This window comes from Halichoerus grypus, chromosome 9 (genome assembly GCF_964656455.1).
Source record: "Halichoerus grypus chromosome 9, mHalGry1.hap1.1, whole genome shotgun sequence".
Lineage (NCBI taxonomy): Eukaryota > Metazoa > Chordata > Mammalia > Carnivora > Phocidae > Halichoerus > Halichoerus grypus.
Window position 1 is genome coordinate 131,296,811 of NC_135720.1, and position 22,443 is coordinate 131,319,253.

The 22,443-nt window shown below is 34.5% G+C and overlaps 1 protein-coding gene across 1 annotated transcript in view; it reads right to left on the bottom strand.

The window, feature by feature from the left end:
• Positions 1 to 22,443, bottom strand: part of RANBP9 (RAN binding protein 9) — a 90,930-nt gene that overhangs the window by 34,273 nt on the left and 34,214 nt on the right. The window contains exons 3-5 of the mRNA XM_036085752.2: positions 5,773 to 5,825; positions 4,701 to 4,868; positions 565 to 587 (exon numbers count right to left, since the gene is read on the bottom strand). Of these exons, the coding sequence (XP_035941645.2) occupies positions 565 to 587; positions 4,701 to 4,868; positions 5,773 to 5,825 (244 nt within the window). The remainder of the gene's footprint in view (positions 1 to 564; positions 588 to 4,700; positions 4,869 to 5,772; positions 5,826 to 22,443) is intronic.

Consider the following 22,443-nt stretch of genomic DNA (forward strand, 5'->3'; position numbering starts at 1 on the left):
CCATGTAGCCCATGTTCTGTCTTTGGTACTCCCACTTTCTTTTTCTCTTTCTTTAAAAAGTACCTACCACCTTTTAAAATGTTATTATTTATTTGTCTTTAATGTATTGTTTACTCCTATTCCCCAGCTTGAATACTTCAAGAGGACAGAGACCTTCACCTGTTTTGATGCATGATGCATCCCAAGCACAGAACTTGCCACACAGCAGGCCCTCAATATATGCTGTGTTAATAAATGACCACAACCGCTGTGCAGCCACTTGCCGAAAAGTTCAGCGATACCAAAGAAACATATTTCAAGTGAATGCGGTGACAGTGACATTACAAGGTGTATTTTAAGTAATCAATTCTGATTTATTTCTTTAGCTACAATGCAGTTCCCTTGTGCCAGAGCACCCAGTGCCGCTGGAGCCTAATTTCTGAAGGTGCACAGCAAAGGTGGCTAGAGAAAGGATCTCTCCCAGTCTATGCATCGCATATAAGCTTGATAAATATCAGTAAGACGGAATTCCAAACGTGCTTAATTAAAAATACAAAACAGTTTTTAAAAGAAAGTATGTCTTACCGGTAGGTCGGTGAAAGCAATACCTAAAAAACAAACAGAACAAAACAAAACAGAAAAAGTGGCATTAGACATGGTTTTTCAAAGGCAGACGATAGTGACAAGCTGAATTTATAACTGAAAACAAGGGAAGGAATGGCAAAGGAAGGAAAGGAAAAAAATTAAAACCTAAATATAAAAAATAATGAGACTAGTATTTTTCTCAGTAATACCAACAGAGGTCTGAGTGAATGTTCTATCTCCTTTCCAGATCAACCTCCTTGTTAGTCACACACCAGTGTTACTTCTGAAGTACTGCGACTGCCTCCAGGACTTCGGTTCCAGATAGATCTTCTAAGCTATGTCAAGAACCATATAAGAAAACTGGTTGCAAAATAGTCACATCTGATTTTTGACCCACACCCAAGCTCCTTTACCCAGTTTTATCATTTAATCTTCCTCACCTAGATTTAGCTTTTAAGTAATTTGGGGGGGAAGGGAAAGAAGAGATTTTTTTGTTACCAAGGAAAAAAAAAGTGAATAATGTAAAATACAGTACTTTTGTTTCTTAAAAAAATTTTTTCTCATGAAAGTACATTCTTAAATAACTTTTAACTATTCTGTGAAAAAACTCAACTCCTCATTCAAAGGATCAAGATTTATACAGTTGAGAATTTCTCATGAATGTCCTCTGACAGTTAACTTCACCAGAGTCATGTTCCAGATACAAGTCAGAGGAGTGAGTCTACTGGCATCCCAAAGTGATTTGATAATCTTTCTTCAAATATTTAAATACATTACTCCGCTGAAAATAAAATAATAAATAAACCAAATATTTCTGTAGGCCCTCATTCATATGTTTAAAAAAGACAGCTCTAGAAAAACAGGAGTCAGTTACTCTCAACTCTTCCAGTCTAAACACACATTAAAACAAAACAAGAACCACACTAGCACCACTACCTCTCCCGTGTTGATCACCATCTAAAAATTGAGCACGTTTCCATTAAATTATCTTTTAAGGTCTCCTCCCACTTGAGATTTAATGCCTCTGTAATTGTGTTGTATCATCAGAAAACACAACTATCTGACTCTATCTACTAAAGTAATAAAATTAAAAGACAAACTGACTATACTTCTCTACCATATGGTTTTGAATAAATGTATAAAAATAGTGGTTTGTAGTTAAGTCCTGTTTTATGACTTTTAAAAACTAGTAAATTCATGTTGGCTTGTCAAAAGGAAAGCAAAGCTGGAGGTCCCCCAAGCCCCCTATAAAACATTGACTGCTTTTAGCTTTATTAATAAATAGAACGCAAAGTGACTATAGGCCAAATATGAAAATTTATTCTAAAATTTTCAGAAAACTAAAAAGGATACAGAAAATAGAGAATATTTTAATAAAATATTACCAATTGTATCTTAGTATCTTAATCTAATTTAGCAGCCTAAAAAATTATCTTCCTCAAAGATGTCTACTATAGGAAAGATTGTCTATTTTTACAGTTTTAGCCAAAATTCCTTTTTGTTAATAATTACTGAAATTCTCAGTCTTTACCAAAAACTCTAATGAAAAACCTAACTCAATGCCACAGATTAACATTTTTGAACACGGCCAAATATAGCTACCACACCTGTACACATTCAGCCACTTTAAATAAGTTAGATTTAAAATTTACACGGGAGACAATTTTTTTTATATTTCTAATTTTCTGATTTGTCCAAGAGGCTTTTCAAAAAGTGATCTCCAATTGATGATGTTCAATAAAACAAAGTCAAAAAACTTCCAATTAAGTTAACCTAGATACTGAACTGTTTCTCCTTTAACTATTTTTTCAAATAAGAACCTTTCTATTTCTATTTCTATGATCAGTAAATATATATTTTGAAAACCTTCATGAAACAGAAACTAAAGATATATCAGCTTTTAGGTAGAAATGATCCACTTCGGGAAGTACAAAACAACAGTATATAATATTTTTATCTTCTAGATGCTAGAATTTGGACCAGAGGGAAGCAATACTTCTGTGAAGACCCAGACAGTAGATCTTTTCTGCTCTCCAGGCTCTATGGTCTCCGTCACAAGCACTCAGTCCTGCCACTGGACAGGAAAGTGCTATACACATTACACAAATGAATGGGGGTGGTTTTGTTCCCCTGAAACTTGACTTAAAGCACAGACAGGAGACCAGTCTGGATCAGGGGCCGTGGCCTGCTGACCTCTGTTCTAGAAGAGTAACTTTTTACCACTGCATCCCCAGCATCTAGCCCAGACTCTGGCAAACAATGATAAGAAACATGTAATGAGTACTCACTATGTGCCAAGTGAGCTCCTAAGAACTTTGCATGCATCATTTCAGTCTACTTTAACAACCAAAGAAACGTAGGTATTACCGTCATTCTATTTCACAAATTGAGGCACAGAAATATTCATAAGGTCATATGGCCTAAGCCAGGAGACAAACCCAGGGAACTAAAGAACCCATATTAACGGCTCTTATATTGCCTATGTGCTTAATAAACATTAAATTTATAAATGAATATTGACAAATGTCTCAAAAATTTAAAATTAGAACATGATTTTATCATTAAGTACCCTTTTCTTAAGTATCTCACATTTCAAAAATAGTTTTCTTATTAAAATCTCAATATAAATGTTTGTGAAAATCTAATAAGAAACAAATAAAATCACATCACCTATGATCTTTCCATCTCCCAAAACAAAATTTCTTGTCTGCAATAAAGTTTTAAAAAGCTGTAAAAAGACTAATTTTGGTTTTAAAAATACACCTCCTTTTGCATTTTCGAATCAAAAGTCATACCTAAAAACAGATTTCTGCAGTTTAATTTAAGATCAAATATCTTAAGCAACTAAGGCAACTAAGACCATCCTGGGTTAAATGCTTTGATAAGTCAGCCAGAATAGTAACAAGAAATAAACTAAAAAGGCTGCATCCTCTGGAAACTGGTTGACCACAGCAATCAAATCACAAATACATATATCTTGGTTGGTGTCCTGAATCAACATTGTTGTACCAATGACAATATGAGGATCTACTGTGGACTTGGGACAACCTTTATGTCAGATAAGACAGTACTTCAGAATCAGTATTAATAATTAGAAGGAAAAGACTTAAGCTGAATATAAAAGTGAAGACACTAATTTTATATCAGGACTATGCTGAGACACTAAAAAGGAATAGCTATTACCAATATAGCCAGAAATTTAGGATTTTCTACTATGAAGTGAAAGACAACAGTTTTTGTGTTATATTAAAGAACATCTATTATATGGCTAAGGACACTATTTGCAGTCTAATTTTTAAATACTATTTATGAGCACACCAAAATTTTTGCCTTCTGAGGCTAGTTTCTGCTTCCTTTCGCTTTACCTCATCAGAATTAATTTGCTTTGAATCAAGACTTTTCAAATAATGTGACACCACTTTATTTTTAAAGCATCAGTCTTACTATCCTTTATAGTTTCTGTATAAAAACAAAAACAAAAAAACTTCTAAGAAAAGCGAATGTAACAACCACACACAATTCTCAATTTGAAATGCTACGGGTACATGTGCAACTAAAAAGCCCAATTTTCTACTAGTCTTAGAATGGCTACGCTTCTTTATGTTTTCATTAATTTACTTTTTTATTCACCATCTGTCTTTTATCCTTAAAAATTTTGCTGTTATGGTTTGAGTTCTGCTCCATTCTGCACCACTGTTAGCAGGCCTGCCCTTTGAGTAGGTCAAATGCCTTTCGTCTGGTTGATAGTATCAAGCCTTTCCTTCTTTATTACCCCATACTACACTGAAAACTGACAGCCATTTTCTCTTAGTACCTGTTACCTAGAGGATTCAGTCATACTATGAAGTGTTTAGTGTTTTACTCAAAGCAGAAAACACTTAGCATTTCTATTACTAGAATAAATAGGTGAGCATGGGGATTATTTTCACAGTTATTCCCATACATGTGATACAACATGACTTTCACAGAACACAAATTTTCACCATTTCTTCAACTTCCACCTGGAAAAAACAAAGAAATAATGTCCAGAGGCATGTATTTATAATCGAGGACTACATAATGAATGTGACTACCATGCTGTAAGTACAATAATCACAATATTTGATTATTTTACATGCAATACAGTATCTTAGTACCTAAACTATGTCCATTCTTGGTGTAGAAGCAGGTATTGTTGATAAGGTTAACACAACAGCCAATGACATCACCAGTCGTAAAAGTTGGTCCATAAGGTTGTCCCGTTCCAGAAGAACAAAATGAATGTCCATCATCCCCATGATAACCATATGAATGTTTATCCCAGCCTAAAGAGAAAGTTCCAGTATATTTACAATGAAAAGTAAGGTTCCTCTGTACTAGAGCTATTCACTAAGATTATGACAAGATAAGCAAGAGTAGTACAATAGATGACAGCACAAAGATAAAATTCCCAAATGTACATTTAAATTTCCAACAATTACACCACATGATTTCTACATTAAAATACTGTTTACAACATTAAGGAAAATAAATCTGCCACACAGAAGACTAAAACATGTATTAAAGAAGGCTCCTACCGTTAAAAAAAAAAAACACAAAAAAACCCAGCAAGACACATTTTCCATGCATATTTCCTTTGCTAACAGACCAAAGGAATTTTGCTTTGATTTAAACACACACACACACAGTTTAATATAAAACAGAAGATTTTTCTATTTTCAAAAAGTTTCCCCCAAAATTAATTTTTACCATTAGCAAAAAGAGTACCAGAAAATATAATCCAAGAATCATTTTCATCTGATTAATGGTTTTGGGAAACAGTTCTGCCATCTCAACTGACACCTTCCTTGGTTTACTTTTACTGTCAGCCTACATTCCCAGAATATTAAACAAATGAAAACAGGTTAAAAGCCAGGAATGTGCTGGGTAGCAAAGAGAATCAATAACATTAAAATATTTAAAATAGTTGATAATGACTATGTAATGGAAGTTAAAATACCAAAACAAGCAAAGACATAAAACAAAAAAAATGCATGGTAGATGTTAAGTTTTGCTAAATAGCACAAAATTTAAATTTTTAAAAACCACTTGGCTTCCACTTTGAACTTGTAACATAAGGGATTAAAACCACAGAAAAATCAATGTATTTAACGATTTCAAATTATTACTTCAAATTTTTAGCCAGAAAGATGTAGTCATAAGACAGTACTATAATTCAATTACAAGTACCTGGTAGTCTATTCATGTTCACACCTTGAGCAGAAAGACCAATTCCCATGTAACTGTTAAAAAAAAAAAGGCGGGGGGGGGGAGAAGAAGAAAAGCAGGTTATTATAACCATGTATGTAAAAATTACCAAATACTCTGAAACGTATCAAAACCCAACCCAAGTTGAAACTCACAAGACAGCTACAAGTTTTACAATTCATTAAACAGCAAAAAAGGCAATATTAAGCAACAATAAAACCCAAATTCACAGTAAATTCCTATAGTTCTCATTCATAAATACACCCAAAGTACTAGTAAAAATTATGCACTCTACTTACGACTTAAAAACCTTTCAACTTATCTACACTTTAGTATTTAGGATTAAAACTTCTAATAAAGGGGCGCCTGGGTGGCTCAGTTGGTTAAGCCACTGCCTTCGGCTCAGGTCATGATCTCAGGGTCCTGGGATCAAGCCCCGCATCAGGCTCCCTGCTCAGCGGGGAGTCTGTTTCTCCCTCTCCCACTCCCACTTCCCCTGCCTGTGCTCTCTGTCAAATAAATAAAATTAAAAAAAAAAAAAAAAAAGACTTCTAATAAAAAGTGTAGGGGGACTTGTGGAAGAAAAAAGAAACAATAATTAGGAAACTATTTTATTTCCAAAAAGACACAGTAATAATCTAGACCACAAAAAAAGGGACATGGATATATATTTGGAAAAAATGTCAAATTCATATAAAAACATCTGAAATATTTAATAAAATTACACTTAAAAGTATGTATTGTATGGTATCCATGTACTGGTTTTCTCAGAGTTTGGCAAAATGACAAAATGAAATTAAACATGGGACTCTTAGTTTTTAATTTATCAAACTCAAAGAACAAAATTACCTCCAAAAAAAGAAATATAAAAGGAAAATGTAATTATTAAGGTATGTGATTCATTTTTAAAAGCATATAAAATATTAATAAAACCTAATAAAGACAGCTGAAAAGTGGGAAGAGTATAAAGCAATACACTTCTAAGTACTGATGCAAAAAGAAAAGAAAAAGAAAAGCCACCAACTAAATAAAAGAATAAAGTGAATCCAGTTTGTGAAAGGCTGACTGACTATGATTGCATCAAGAGTTAAAATGGCACTTGATAAATTTCAGCTACCATTTTTATTTATTTTTTAAAGACTTTATTTGAGAGAGAGACACACACACACCCAGAGTGTGAGCAGTGAGCATGAGCAGGAGGAGAAGCAGGGGCAGAGGGAGAAGCAGACTCCCTGCTAAGCAGGGAGCCTGACATGGGGCTCGATCCCAGGACCCCAGGATCATGACCTGAGCTGAAGGCAGCCGCTTAACTGACTGAGCCACCCAGGCACCCCTCAGCTACCACTTTAATAAAAACTCAAGCAAAATAAAAGGAAACTAAAATATGACACACTTTTTTCCAAATCTAATACGGCAAGATATTCAACAGTAAACACTGAAGCCATTTCCATTAAAATCAGGACATGGAATTGTCTATAACTGTTAAACATTATTTTAATTTATAATATGATTTAATAACATTTAATAATTTATTTAATATAATGAATTTAATAATTTAATGATTTAATAATATAATTTAATAATATAATGAAAACAAATAACTAGTATAATATTAAAAGATACAAAATAATCTTTATTTATAGTTGCCATGATTATATACATAGAAAACTACAGAAACTACTAAAAGCTTTTAGAATTACAGTTGACCCTATAACAATGCAGGGGGGTGCTGGGGTGCTGACTCCCACGTGGTCAAATATCCATGTATAACTCGATTCCCCCAAAACGTAACTACTGGAGCGCGTGGGTGGCTCAGTCAGTTAAGCATCTGCCTTCAGCGCAGGTCATGATCTCTGGGCCCTGGGATTGAGCCCAGCATTGGCATCAGGCTCCTTGCTCAGCGGGGAGTCTGCTTCTTTCTCTCTCCCTCTGCCCCTTCCCCCCACTTGTGTTCTCCATGTCTCTCAGATGGATGAAATTAAAAACAAAAAACAAAAAACAAACCCAAACTACTAATAGTCTGCTTTTGACTGCCTTATGGATAACACGAACAGTGAACTGACATGAATTTTGCAGATTATGTATATTATATACCATACTCTTAGAATAAGGTCATAAGGAAGAAAAAAGAAAATGTTAAGAAAATCATAAGAAAAATACATCTATAGCACTGTACTGTATTTACTGGAAAAAATGTGCATATAAGTGTACCCATGCAGATCAAACCTGTATTGTTCAAAGGTCAAGTGTAATTAAGTTTTTTGGCAAAGTGACTGGATAAAAAAAAAAAAGAAATTTAAATGTCTCTTCTAGTAATACTAAGTAGAGGACAAAAAGTAGTGTAAATATACCAGTCACAAAACTATAGAAATCATAAAACAGGAATCTCAAGTAAGGCATAAAAACAATATATAAAAAGATGTAAATAAATGGATATACTATGTATCTGGATAACTTGACAATACAAAAAAAGACTATCTTTCCAAAATTAATATATACATGTAATAAGACTTAAGATTCCCAATAAATTTTCAAAACTAGAAAATGATTTTAAAGTTCAGATGTAAAAATACAGAATTTTAATCAAGAAAAATATTTTCAAAAAGAAAAGTAACTTCGTGTTTGCCCTACTAGATAGTAAAACTCCAAGTGAGCTGAACTCACAAAAGCAGTATTTCTATCAGTAGCAGGTATCAAGTAAGACAAGAGTGACAAAACATCAAGAAACAACATTCAGATACCTAGTCAAAAAGATTTATTAAGTGTGTATTTTAGTTCAGCCCCTCTGTTCCAAACTTAAGTACTGGGGGGGATAGACTTAAGAAGGTACAAGATTCAAGTCTTGGAGGAGAAGAAATACAAAGCTGTGAGCAGGGATACAGCTAGGGACTTGTAAAGCTCTGTGTCTCTGAGCACTCGTGAATGGCTACGAGGTTGCCCTTCTGAGGACACAAGGACTAAACATGCTCCACAAGAGGAACAGGGGCCATGCTCGCTGCTTAAAGCCAAAAACTGGCTTTCAGATAGGCTCCTGAAAGAAGATAAGGAAATGCTTATACCACCTGTTGCCTTGGCTAAAGCTTGTTGGACACTGCAGTCTACTTAAGAGATGTAGAAGTCTCTTGACTAATACGGAACAAAGCAGTCGAACAGATCAGTGACTGAATTGGCAAGGCTGCTAATTCACCTTGAAAAAGAACCTGAAAACTCTAACGTACACCTGCTTTTAGTTTGCAGGCCCAGGTGTTAGAAAGTACAAACCGTAATAAAGAGAAGTAAGTATAGAAAAAGATAAACAAAATGAAGAAATCCTTTAAATTTCCCAGTCAAAATGAGACTACAGAAGCAAAATTCTAAAATACACCAAATACACAGAAGGCCAAGGAAATATACAACCACAACATGAATGCATTCTAGATGACATGAACAAGTGGACACTAAGACAAAGAGGACATTTTAAAAAAGGAACCATTAGCACTGAAAGTTAAAGCCGAACATCAATATTTATTGAGATATTTAGCTAATTTTCCACAACTGAAAAATATATTGTTGAATTGAAAATGCATACCACACTGAAGAAGATAAAAATAAACTCTCACGTGGGCCCACTGTAGAATATCAACACATAATCCTAAAAGCTTCCGAAGAGAAAAGGCAGATTATCTCAAAAAAAAAAACAAAAACAAACCATTAATGACAATAAACAATGGCACAAAGTACTAAGGGTAAAGAACTGCCAGCCTAGAACTGAATGCCCAGATAAAGTATCACTGAAAATGAGGGCAAAATAAGGTATTTTAAGACACTAAAAAGCTAACAGCTTACTATCCACAGAACCTCACAAAAGAACTATTTGAGGATCTGCTTCAGTAGAAAGACAAGTGAAAAAAAAAAAAGAACAGAAGAAATACATGGCTCAAAGACACAATAATCAGCACAAAAAACGATGAAATATGTAACTAAAAAGAACTAGATTCTTTAAAAATACTACTGCTTTTAAAATCTATAACCCATATATAACATGCTAGAATACAATTAATGGTACTTTACATATAAAGACACAGGAAAACATCACCCACATTCAAGAGAAAAGAAACAAAAGAGAATGACTCTGAGATGATGAAGTGTTTGAAATTAAAATATAAAGAATTTTGAAGCAGCTGTTGTTACAATGCTCAAGGATGTAAAGGGAAATGTGCTTGTACTGAATGAAATGATAGCGATTTCAACAAAGAAAAAGAATAAAAAAACCCAAAATTCTGGAGCTGAAAAATATCTGAAATAATCATCTACTTATGTACTTAATGGCACACTGGAAAAAGCAAAACAAGTAAGTAAAGATGAAGACAGAGCAATGTGAAGAACAGAGAGAAAAAATATTAAGGGAAAAAAAGAGAGCCCCCTGAGGCAGCATCAAAAGGTCTAACATACATGTAACCAGAGTCCCACAAGGAAAAAAAGAGAGTGGGTGAAAAATTTTGAGAACAATTTCCCAGATTTGGGAAAAGAAAAACATTTATAAATTCAAAAAGCATGGCAAACCTCAGCAGGTTAAATACAAAGAAAAGCACACCTAGGCACAAATCAATCGAACTGCTGAAAACTAAAAAACACTGAAAGCAGCCAGGAAAAAAAAAGACATTTTACTGTCATAGGAACACTGAGCTGAATACTCACTTGTGCATTTCTCCTAAGAATATATGAAGCCCAGAAGAGAGTGAAATGAAATCTCTATCAAACCAAAGCGGGACTCATGTTATATTATCACATTTAAGGTCCTTAAATTCACTGCACTATACAAAACCATGCAGTAAAAACCACAGGGCTTATGGGGAAAAATGGGGTTAAGAGCACAGCATTCCCAAACTCCATCAGTAACACATTAAAAAAGAGAAGAACCCAATTTAAAAAACCCCCAAATTCAGTAAGAACCATTTTACACATGCTAAATTGTTTAAAACACATAAACACTACAATAAATATGGCACTTTACACTGAAAAAGACCTAAAGTTTACTTGGGGAAGCAGGTGACACAGCACTGTAGCTTGTGGGTTATTGTGAAGTGCTGGAAGGAAAGTTACTTGACAGGCAAATCTGTCCCAGCAGATGTGGACGGGTGTGGCTTGCAACACAGGGAACCAACACAGTTGGTACATGTTTGAGGTGTGCAGGATATATAAAAACAAGCTCAAATTCAACAGCAGTGAGGGAGTGCCAAGATTTTTAAAGCACATGAGCAAAAATGTATTACTGTGGTACTATGTGTTTAGCAAAGGAAACAAGACATAAAAAATTTTCAGATCAATATATCAATACAGATATTTACGAATTTTACATTTATTAGCATTTTTAAAATTATGGTTGTACCAAATATCAAATAACAGAGACTAAGAAGACTAGTTTAGTTTAATTCCTACTACAGCTAGGTTTAAGTCTACTAAGCTTATTAGTTTCCCATCTGTTCTCTCCATTCATCCTCTCCTATGTTCTTTGTATTTTTCTATATTTAACCTTTGTTAACTTTTTGCTATACATTTTGGTTATTGTATTAATGAATACCTTAAGTGTTAAAAACTGCATCTTTGACATATCCTTGATTGGATTAGTATATTTATCACATGATGACAATGTAAAACACAAAACTTTTTAAAGCCTGTTGACCTCTTCCCACATTTTTGCTACCGTTGTCATGTTTTATTTCTTAAGATTTTATTTGTCAGAGAGAGAGAGAGTACAAGAAGGGGGAGCTGCAGGCAGAGGGAGAAGCAGGCTCTCCGCTGAGCGAGGAGCCTGATGTGGGACTCGATCCCAGGGCCCCGGGACCATGACCTGAGCCGAAGGCAGGCACTTAACCGACTGAGCCACCCAGGTGTCCCATGTGTTATTTCTTTATATGTTGCACACTCCACAAGAATGTCACCGTTATTGCTTTATATAGTTAATGCTATTTTACTCTACTAGATACACAACAGACTTCTCATCAGAAACCATGGAAGCCAGAAGGCAGTGGGATGATCTACTGTGATGCTGAAAGAAAAGCCTGTAAAGCAAGAATTCTATACAGAGCAAAACTATACTTCAAAAATGGAGAAACAAAGATATTCCCAACTAAACAAAAACTGAAAATTTGTCACTAACAAACCTGCATATTAAGAAATAATACAGCAGAAAAGAAAGGAAACTAGATAGTAACTCAAATCCACACAAAGCAAGGACATCAATAAAGATAACTACATAGATAAACATAAAAGACAGTACAAATGACTTGTTTCTAATTCTCTTCTATCTAAAAAACAAAGCAGTGATTATAACATTTTGGGTTTAAATTGTATACATACATAATTTTATGACAATAATAGCAAAAAGGAGAAGGAAGAAAATAGATATATTATGGAGCAAAATTTAACATACTATTGGAATTAAGTTGTACCAATCCAAATTATGATATTATCTGAGTAATCCTCCAGAGCAACCACTAAGAAAATAATTCAAGGGGCACCTGGGTGGCTCAGTCAGTTAAGTGTCTGACTCTTGGTTGTGGCTCAGGTCATGATTTCAGGGTTCTAGGATCCAGCCCTGCACTGGGCTCTGCATTCAGCAGGGAGTCTGCTTGGGATTCTCTCTCCCTGGCCCCTCTCCCTGTTCACTCACTCTCTCTCAAATAAATAAATAAATCTTTATTTAAAAAAAAAAAAGGAACTCAAGAACTACAGAAAAGAAACCACAATGAAATTAAAAGGTATACTAGAAAACATTTAATTCATACAAAAGAAAGCAACAAGGGAAGAGCAGAAAAAAAGATATAACACATGTAACAAATATCAAAATGGCAGACTTAAGGACTATGTTATCAATAATGAGAATAAATGCAAATGGATAAAATCATCCAATCAAAAGGCAGAGATCCACTGGATAGTCTTTTCCTTTTTGGAAAAAGATCCAGTGATATGTACTCTACAGGGGACACTTTAGGTTTGAACATACAAACAAGATGAAAGTAAAAGGAAGGAAAAAAACATACTAAATAGTAATCAAATGAGAGGCTAGACATCTATACTAATTCCAGACAAAACAGACTTTAAGACAAAAGTTGTTACTAAAAACAAAAGAACATATGTATCATGATAAAAGAGTCAATACATCAAGAAGACATAAAAATTACATACAAATACAAACCAAACAACAGAGTCCTATTTAAAGCTAAACCTCAAAGAATTAAAATACACAATTCACAATAGTTGACAACTTCAATAACTCACTTTGAATGATGGATGGAACAACTAGACAGAAGATCAACAAGGAAACGCAAAATTGAACACAACTGTAAACCAAACAGAACTAACAGACATCTGTAGAACTCTCTGCTAACCATGGTGGAGACACGCTTCTCAAGAGCACACAGAAGAATCTCCAGGATCTATTAGGCCATAAAACAAGCCTCAATACATTTAAAATAACTGAAATTATAAGCAGTATTATCTCCAACCACAAGGGAATTAAATCAGAAATTACAAACAAGAAAAATCTCAATGTACACAAATATGTGGAAACTAAACAACACACTAAAAAATACAAAGAAATCACAAGGGAAATTAGAAAATACTTAAAAATGAATGAGAATGAAAACAGAACACATCAAAACTTACAGGATGAGTCTAAAGTAGTATTTAGAAGGAAATTTATAGCTGCAATTGCCTATATTTAAAAAAAGAAATATCTCAGGGCACCTGGCTGGCTCAGTCAGTAGAGTGTGCGACTCTTGATCTCAGGGTTGTTGAGTTCAAGCCCCATGCTGGGTGTAGAGACTATTTAAAAATGAAATCTTAAAAAAAAAAAAAAAAAGAAATATCTCTAATAATCCAACTTTCTACATTGAGAAACTAGACAATAAAATTAAAAAAAACAAAAAACCAAAAAAACCCCCCCAAAACCCTAGTAACCCCAAAGCAGGCAATGGGAAAGAAATAATAAGATTAGAGCAGAAATAAATGAAATAGAGACCAGAAAAACAAAAGAATCAATGAATCCAAAAGTTGGTTCTACTAAGAGGAAAAAAGACTCAAATTAATCAAATCGGGAACAAAAGAATGGTAATTACTACCAAAGTAAAAAAGAGATTTTAAGAAAATAAAAATAATTATAAGAAAATACTATGAACAACTATATAGCAACATATTACATAACCTACTTAAAATGGACAAACTCCTAAAAGTCATAAACTACCAAAACTGAACAGCAATCTTAAAACTTCCCACAAAGAAAAGCTGTGCTCAGACGGCTTCATTGGTGAATTCTACCAAACATAAAGAAAAATCATCACCAATCCTCAGACTCCTCCCCACAAATTAGGAACACTTTCTAACTAATCCTACATAGCCAGTGTTACCCTACTGTCAAAATCAAAGACACCACAAGAAAACAATAAAACTATCTTTATGAATATATGTGCTCATATCTTCAACTAGCAAACCAAATCTGGCAACACACAAAAAGGATTATACATCATGACCAAGGGGAATTTATCCTAGAAATACAGGTTGGTTTAGAAACATGATCAATGTAATACACCATACTGAGAGAATAAAGAATAAAAGCAACATGATCATTGACAGAAAAAGATTCAAGACAAAATCCATCATCCCTTCTTTATAACAACACTCAACAATTTAGGAATAAAAGGGAACCTCCTCACCTGGTAGAAAGCATCTATTACAAAAATCCATAGCTAACATCATACTTATTGGTAAAAAGACTAAATGCTTTCCCCCTAAACAAGAAAAGGACATCCTCTTTTACCATTTCTATTCAACACAGGACTAGAGGTTCTAGCTTGAGCAATAAGGCAAGAAAAAGCAAAGGCATCCATATTGTAAAGATAGGAGTAAACATCCTCTATTCACATACAACACAATTTTGTATATAAAAAATCCTAAAGGATCCTTACCAAAAAACTAATACACAAGTTCAGCAAGATTGCAGGATACCAAGTTCAATATGCAAAAATCAGTTTTGGGGCACCTAGGTGGCTCAGTTGGTTGGGCGCCTGACTCTTGATTTCGGCTCGGGTCACAGCCTCGGGGCAGTGGGATCAAGCCCCACACTGGCCCCATGCTCAGCAAGGACTCTGCTTGGGATTCTCTCTCTCCCTCTCCCTCTGCCCCTCCCCCATGCTCACATGCGTGCTCTCTCTCTAAATAAATAAAATCTTAAATCAGTTTTATTTCTATTCTTTAGCAACAATTTGAAAATGAATTTAAGAAAACAATTCCATTTACAACAGAATCAAGAAGAATAAAATACTTAGAAATAAAGTTAACAAAAAAAGTGCAAGACTTGAATGCTAAAAACTACAAAACATTGTTGAAAAAAATTAATGAACACCTAAATAAATGTAAAGATAACTAGGTTCATGGACTGGAAGAATACTGTTAATGCTGTCCTAATTAATCTAGAGATACAAGACAATCCCTATCAAAATTCTAACTTGCTTTCCTGCAGAAATTAACAAACTGATCCTGAAATTCATATGGAAATGCAGGGGGCCCAGGAGAGCCAAAACAATCTTGTAAAAAAAAAAAACTTGGTGGACTCACACTCCACAATGTTAAAACTCACTATAAAGTTAAAATAATTAAGAGAATGTATTATTACTGGCTTAAAAACAGACATGTTTTTATTAATGCAACAGAATTAAGAATTTAGAAGTTGACCCTTAAGTTTATGGTCAATTGATCTGGACAAGAGAAACAAGACAATCTAATGGAAGAAAGATAGTCTCCTCAACAACGGATGCTGGGACTAGATGTATCTATGCAAAAGAATGAAAGTGAAGCAATACCTCAACACCATATATAAAAATTAACTTAAAATGGACTAGAAAACTAAGAGGAAAAGCTAAAAAGTATAAACTCTTAGACAAAAACACCAGAGTAAATCTTCATAACCTTGGATTAGGCAACAGTTTCTCAGATATTACACCAAAAACACAAGTAACAACAACAAAAAGATAAACTAGACTTCATAAAATTATAAAACTTTTGTGTGTTGAAGAATACTGTCAAGGAATTTGAAACAGGAGAAAATATACGCAAATCATATAGCTGTTAGGGGATTTCTATCCAGAATACATAAACAACTCTTACAATTTAGCAAAAAGAAAATCCAATTAAAATATGTGCAAAGGACCTGAATAGACATTTCTCCAAAGAAAATAGCCAGTAAGTACATGAAAAGTTGCTCAATATCATTAGTCATTAGGGAAATGCAAATCAAAACCACTATGAGATTTCACTTCACACACCCTAAGAGGACTAGAATCAAGAATACACGTATTGTCAAGAATGAGCATTTAGAATTTTCACAGTTGGTGACAATGAAAAACAGTGCAGTCACTTTGGAAAACTGGCAGTTACTTGAAATGGTAATCATAGTTTATGACCCACCAATTCAACTCCTGGCATCTATCCAGGAGAAATGAAAACATATCCACACAAAAACGCTGCACAAATGTTCGTAAGAGCATCATTCATAATAGCCAAAAACATATTTCTACCTACTGATGAATGGATAAACAAAATGTGACATATCCTTAAAATGGAACATTATTTGGGAACAAAAAGGAATGAATACTGATATATGCTACAGCAGGAATGAATTCTGAAAACACTGTTACGATAAATAAGCCAGGGAGTGCCTGGGTGGCTAAGTTGAGTGTCCAGCTCTTGTTTTGGCTCAGGTCTGGTCCTGATCTCTGATCTCAGGGTTGTGGGGTTGTTCTCAGGAGTCTGCTTCTCTCCCTCTCCCCCTCTGCTCTTCCCTACCTCCTCTTTCTCTCTCTCTAAAATAAATGGATGGATCTTTGAGAGGGGGAGGATAAATAAGCTGGAAACAAAACAAAGGACACATGTTGTATGATTCCACTTATATAAAACGCCCAGTGTAGGCAAATCCATAGAAACAAAACAGGTAAGTGATTGCCTAGGATTGGGAGAAGTGACTGCTAATGGGTACAGGATTTCTTTTTCAGGTGGTATATCAATTCTAAAATTAAATAGTGGTAAGGATTGCACAATTCTGTGAACATACTAAAAACTACCTAATTGTATGCTTTTAAGGATACATTTTATGATTCTGAATTATGTCTCAATAAAACTCTCATTACAGCATAAACAAGAGGTCTTTTGTTTTCAGCTCCAATATGTAAAGAGCTTGGAATCTGTCATTCCTTCCCCACAACAAGAAAAAAAAAGTTGAACAAATAAAGCTACAGAGCTTACCATGAGCAGGAGCCTCTGAAGAAAAGTAACTGGTAAGAATACTTCAGAAAAAATAACGATGAATTCCTGAAGGCAGAGTATAAACTAGCTTGAAGCTTTAACACTCCTGAAGGCCCAGTCTTAAGCCTCCACATATATTCATGAGTTTTACCTTTAGTAGCTCTGCCAGATTATCATCCAGGAGGAAGATTTCTTCCAGTTTTGGGCATGGGAAGAGGAAAAGTAACCATTCTGAGATATGGTCAGAGCAATGTGTCCTCCTTTTATTTATTTATTTTTGAGAGAGAGAGAGACAGACGACAGACAGACAGAGAGACAGAGGTGGGAGTGGAGAGGGAAGAGCTGAGGGACAGAGAGAATCCCAAGCAGGCTCCACGCCCAGCCCCATGCAGGGCTCAATCTCACAACCCTGAGATCACCACCTGAGCTGAAATCAAAGCGTTGGATGCTTAGCTTAACTGAATCACAATGTGTCCTCTTTAACAAACACCTGCCTTCAAGGCAACTACTTTATCAGAACCTTTTTGGAATTAGAAAAAGGCATTTAGACAACTCCAGTTCCAGTTAGCCTTCATGACTAAAGAGGGGGAAGGAGGGAAGACTAAGTTCTTCTGTAATTCACAGGAAAGGAACTCTACTCCACTATAACAACTGAGATTTAATCATAAAATTATAGAACACTTCCTTTCCCCGGGACCTTATCACATCAGCAAAGTTCTAGTATAATAGTATAATAACAGATTACAACTTAGAGAGGTACAAGACACAGACTCTATTTTAGGAGTTTCTAGGGAAACCACAAATAATAGTGAAAACAAAAACAAGGAAACCTGAGAAAAATGAAGCCTCTGACACCATCAAACAATATACACACCAAGCAAACATTAAACACAATTTGACTCCTAGCCAGATTCTAAAACTTCACACTAAAGATCTATTTACCTAAGTTCCTATTACCCAATAAATCACATAAAATTTTCAAAAAAAGATTATACTGACTACTAAAAAGTAAGAAAAGTACATTCTGAAGAAACAAATCAAGCATCATAACCAAACTCAGATAAGACAGAGATTCTGGAATCATCAAACTAGAATTTAAGATAACTGTTATTAATATACTAAGCTATGAAAAATAGTTTTTTTAAATGCTAGAAGTTAAAAACACTACCACAAAAATGCTTTTGATGATTTCATCATTAGACTAAACACAACTGGAGAAGCAATCAGTGAGCCTGAAGATATGTTAATTAAAACCTCCCAAACTGAAATGCCAAGAGAAAAAAAGGAATGAAAAAAATCAGAACAGAACATACAAGAACTGCAGGACAATTATGAAAGGTATAACATACACATAATGGGCATACCGTAAGAAGAAAAAAGAAACTTGGGTATTTTAAGTAATAATGGCTGGGAATTTTTCCAAAATTAGCAACAGGCATGAAACCAAAATTTCAGAAAGCTCAGAGAACACTAAATAGGATAAATTCCAAAACATCAGCACCTAGGCTTATATTCAAATTTCAGAAAGTCAAAAAGAAAATCTTGAAATAAAGGACAAAACGAAACAAAAACTTACCTTTAAGGAAGAGAGTTAAGAATTACATCAGACTTCCTCCCAGAAACCATGCAAGCAAGATGACAATGGAGTGAAATATCTGAGTGTTCAAAGAAAAAACTATTCTAGAATTCGCTATCCAGCAAAATTATCCTCCAAAAGTTAAAGACAAATAAAGACTTCTCAGGCAAAAGAAATATTAAAAGTTCTTCAGAGAGAAGGAAAAAGTATAGATAGAAACTCAGATCTACATAAAGAAAAAGACAAGGAATAAATGAAGATAAAGTAAGATCTTTCATTCTTCTTATTCTGAATTGATCTTAACTGTTGAAAATAATAACAGTAACAATGAATTAGGCAACTATAGTTTATGGATAAGTGAAATGAGAGCCATAGTACATGAGAAGGGAGGGAAAAATTGATTATAATCTGTTATAAAGCACCTGCTGCACTACCTGTAAAATGGTAAAGTGTTATTTGAAAAGGGACTTGTATTCATTAAAAATGTCTACTGCAAACTCTAGGGCAACTACCAATAAAATTTTAAAAAGAAGTATAATTGGTATCTTAAAACAGGAGAGAAAATGCAATCATAAAAAATGTTCAATTAAAACCAGAGAAGGAAGAAAACAGATCTAAAAAAATAAAGCAACAAGGAACAAATGCGATGAACAGAAAGCAATTACCAATAATGCTGACATTAACCCAGTTACAATAGTCACTTTCAATGTGAAAGGTCTAATTTACCAGTTAAACCGACAGACTGGATAAGAACACAAGGCCTAAGTCTATGTCATCTACAAGAAACTCACTTTAAATATAAAGACACAGATCCCTGAAACAAATAATATATATTAATAAAATAAGTATAAATAAATAAATAAGACACAGATTAAAAGTAAAGGGATGGAGAAAGGTATATCATGTTAATAAATACTTATCAAAAGAAAGCAGGACTAGCCATATTAATTTCAAAGCAGATTTAACAAGAAAAATTACCAGAATTAAAGAGAAGCATTTCATAATGATAAAGAATCAATTCTCAAAGAAGACATAATAATCCTTATTATGTTCATTCACCTTATAACAGAGTGTCAAAAGCTGTGAGGCAAAAACTGATGGAACTGCAAAGAAAAACAGTCAAATCCACTATTATAACTGGAGAATCAACAAATTTGCATTATTAACTGGCAGACACAGCACGCAGAAAGTAAGTCAGGATGTAGTCAAACTCAAAGCACCATCCATCAGCTGGATTTCATTGACATTGATAGAATACTTCTATTCTGTGCCAGTAACAGCAGAATACACATTCTTCTCAAATTCACAAAAGCATTCACCAAGACAGACCACCTTCTGCTCCAGCAATCACACTCCTAGGTATTTACCCAAATGAGCCGAAACCTTATGTCCAGACAAAGCTTGCACGTGCACGTATATAACAGTTATTGTTCATAACCGTTAAAAACTGGCAGTAACCAAGATGTCCCTTGATAGGTGCATGGATAAAAACTGTAATACATCCATACAATGGAGTATTGTTATTCAGTGACACAAAGAAAAATCTATCAAGCCATGAAAAGACATGGAAGAATATCTTAAATGCATATTGCCAAGTGCAAAGAGGTCAGTTTGAAAGGCTACATACCATATGATTCCAATTATAACCTTCGAGAAAAGGTAAAATTACAGAGACAGAAAAAAGATCAGTGGTTGCCAGGAGTGTGGAGATGGAGGGTAAAAGGGGGAAGGATGAACAGATGGAACTAGAGGGGATTTTTAGGGCAGCGAAACTATTCTGTACGAACACTGCAATGGTGGATAGATGATACTATGCATTTGCCAAACCCCACAGAACTGTACAATAGAAAGAGTAAACCCTAATGTAATCTAAGAATCTTAGTTAATAATATCAATATTGGTTTATCAATTATAACAAATGTACATTAATGCAAGATGTTAATAGGAGAAACTGGGGGAGGGAGGGGTATATAGTAATTCTCTGTACTATCTGCTTTAATTTTTCTGTAAATCTAAAACTGTCCTAAAAACCAAAGCCCACTATTTAGGGGGAAAAACACCATAAATAAATACAAAGGGCAAACAAGTTAGGAGAAATATTCCAACATACATAATAAAGAATTATCCTTAATATATAGTATGCTTAAAAATATTGTGAAAAAAATGTTCACACAAAAACCTGTTTGCAAATACTTAACGGCAGCTGCACTCTTAATGACATATCAACAACACAAAGTCCTTCAGCTGGTGAAGGGATGAACAAACCGTGGTACAAGCTGACAATGGAATACTACCTCAGTAATGAAAAGCAACAAGCTACTGCTACAAGCATCAGTGTGGATTAATATCACATGTAATACCCTAAAAGAAAGCAGTCAGCTCCAAGATTACATATGATACAATTCCATTCATATGCCATTTCTAAAAAAGAAAACCACTGAGGGAGGAGAATGGGTCAGTGGCTCTCAGGAGTCACCAGTGTAGAGAAGATTACTGGTCATTCCCTGTTAGGGGAGTATGGGGAGTGACGAAATTGTTTTATATCATGATGGTGGTAGTGGCTGCAGGACTCTGCCTTTGTCAAAACTCACAGAACTGTACAAACAAACAAACAAAAAGTAAATTTTACTGTACATTACTTAAAATGCAGGGCTGTTTATATTATTTAAAAGCCAAGGCTGTCCCGCAACGGGCTCCCTGCTCAGCGGGGAGCCTGCTTCTCCCTCTCCCTCTGCTCCCCCTTCTTGTGCTCTTTCGCTGACAAATAAAATCTTAAAAAAAAAAAAAAAAGCCAAGGCTAACCTGTATGTGTAACAATAAAGGAAAGTAACAGATCACTTTATACGCATATACTAAAACAGGGAGCACTGGCGTCCCCATCTCAGGAAGGCCCTCGAGCAGCGGCTAGAGGAAGAGACAGCCCGCAACAGAGAAGCCAGCAAACTTGAGCAGGCCCTGCGAGAATCCCCAGTGCCTCAAACAAAACACATCTATGTGGTTATTATCAATGCTGCTATAAAAAAAAAAGTAATAAAACGTAAAGATATCACACAATAATAGAGGAGGAAAGCATGTTAGGAAACAGTGTGTACTTTTCCTAGAAATGTAAAGTGATGTTATTTTTTAAAGGGCAAATACGACCCTTTTGAGTGAAATAATTCAACTTTTGGCAGCTTCAAAAAGACTGGTGAACTAGACATTTGTGTCATATAGGATTACAGTTAGATTTTAATTTAATTTAATCTTAAGATTTAATCTTAATTACAGTAATTCATTTAACCAATGCCTTATTTGAAACTCAGAAGCAATTTTATCAATGTGACTTCTTAACAAAAGTGTTCATGAATTTCAGAAATAAAGAAAATTTCATATTACACTAAATGTTAGCTGTTCAGTAAGCATTATCTAGTGGGTATAATGGTAACCAATCAAATTGCTTGTTTGGTGCCTAATTTTAAAATTTCAAATTCTGAGTAGTTTCTTCTTGTTACTCTAGGTTCAAGAAGGATCTTTTTGTCTTACAAGACTTGAAAATTACTTAACACCTTTTGAAGTGAAATGTCTTATTTCTGTCAGATCGCATAATGAATATAATAAGACTCTTAAATTAAGAGCACCAAAAGAGAATTACTGCTTCAAGATACATTGGTGTACGTATATCTATTTCTATATATAGAAATTTACGACACTTATCTGTAATCCACAAGCTACCGATCTTTTTTAAGATTTTATTTATTTGAAAGAGTGAGAGAGAACACAAGCAGGGGGGAGGAGCAGAGGTAGAGGGAGAAGCGGACTCC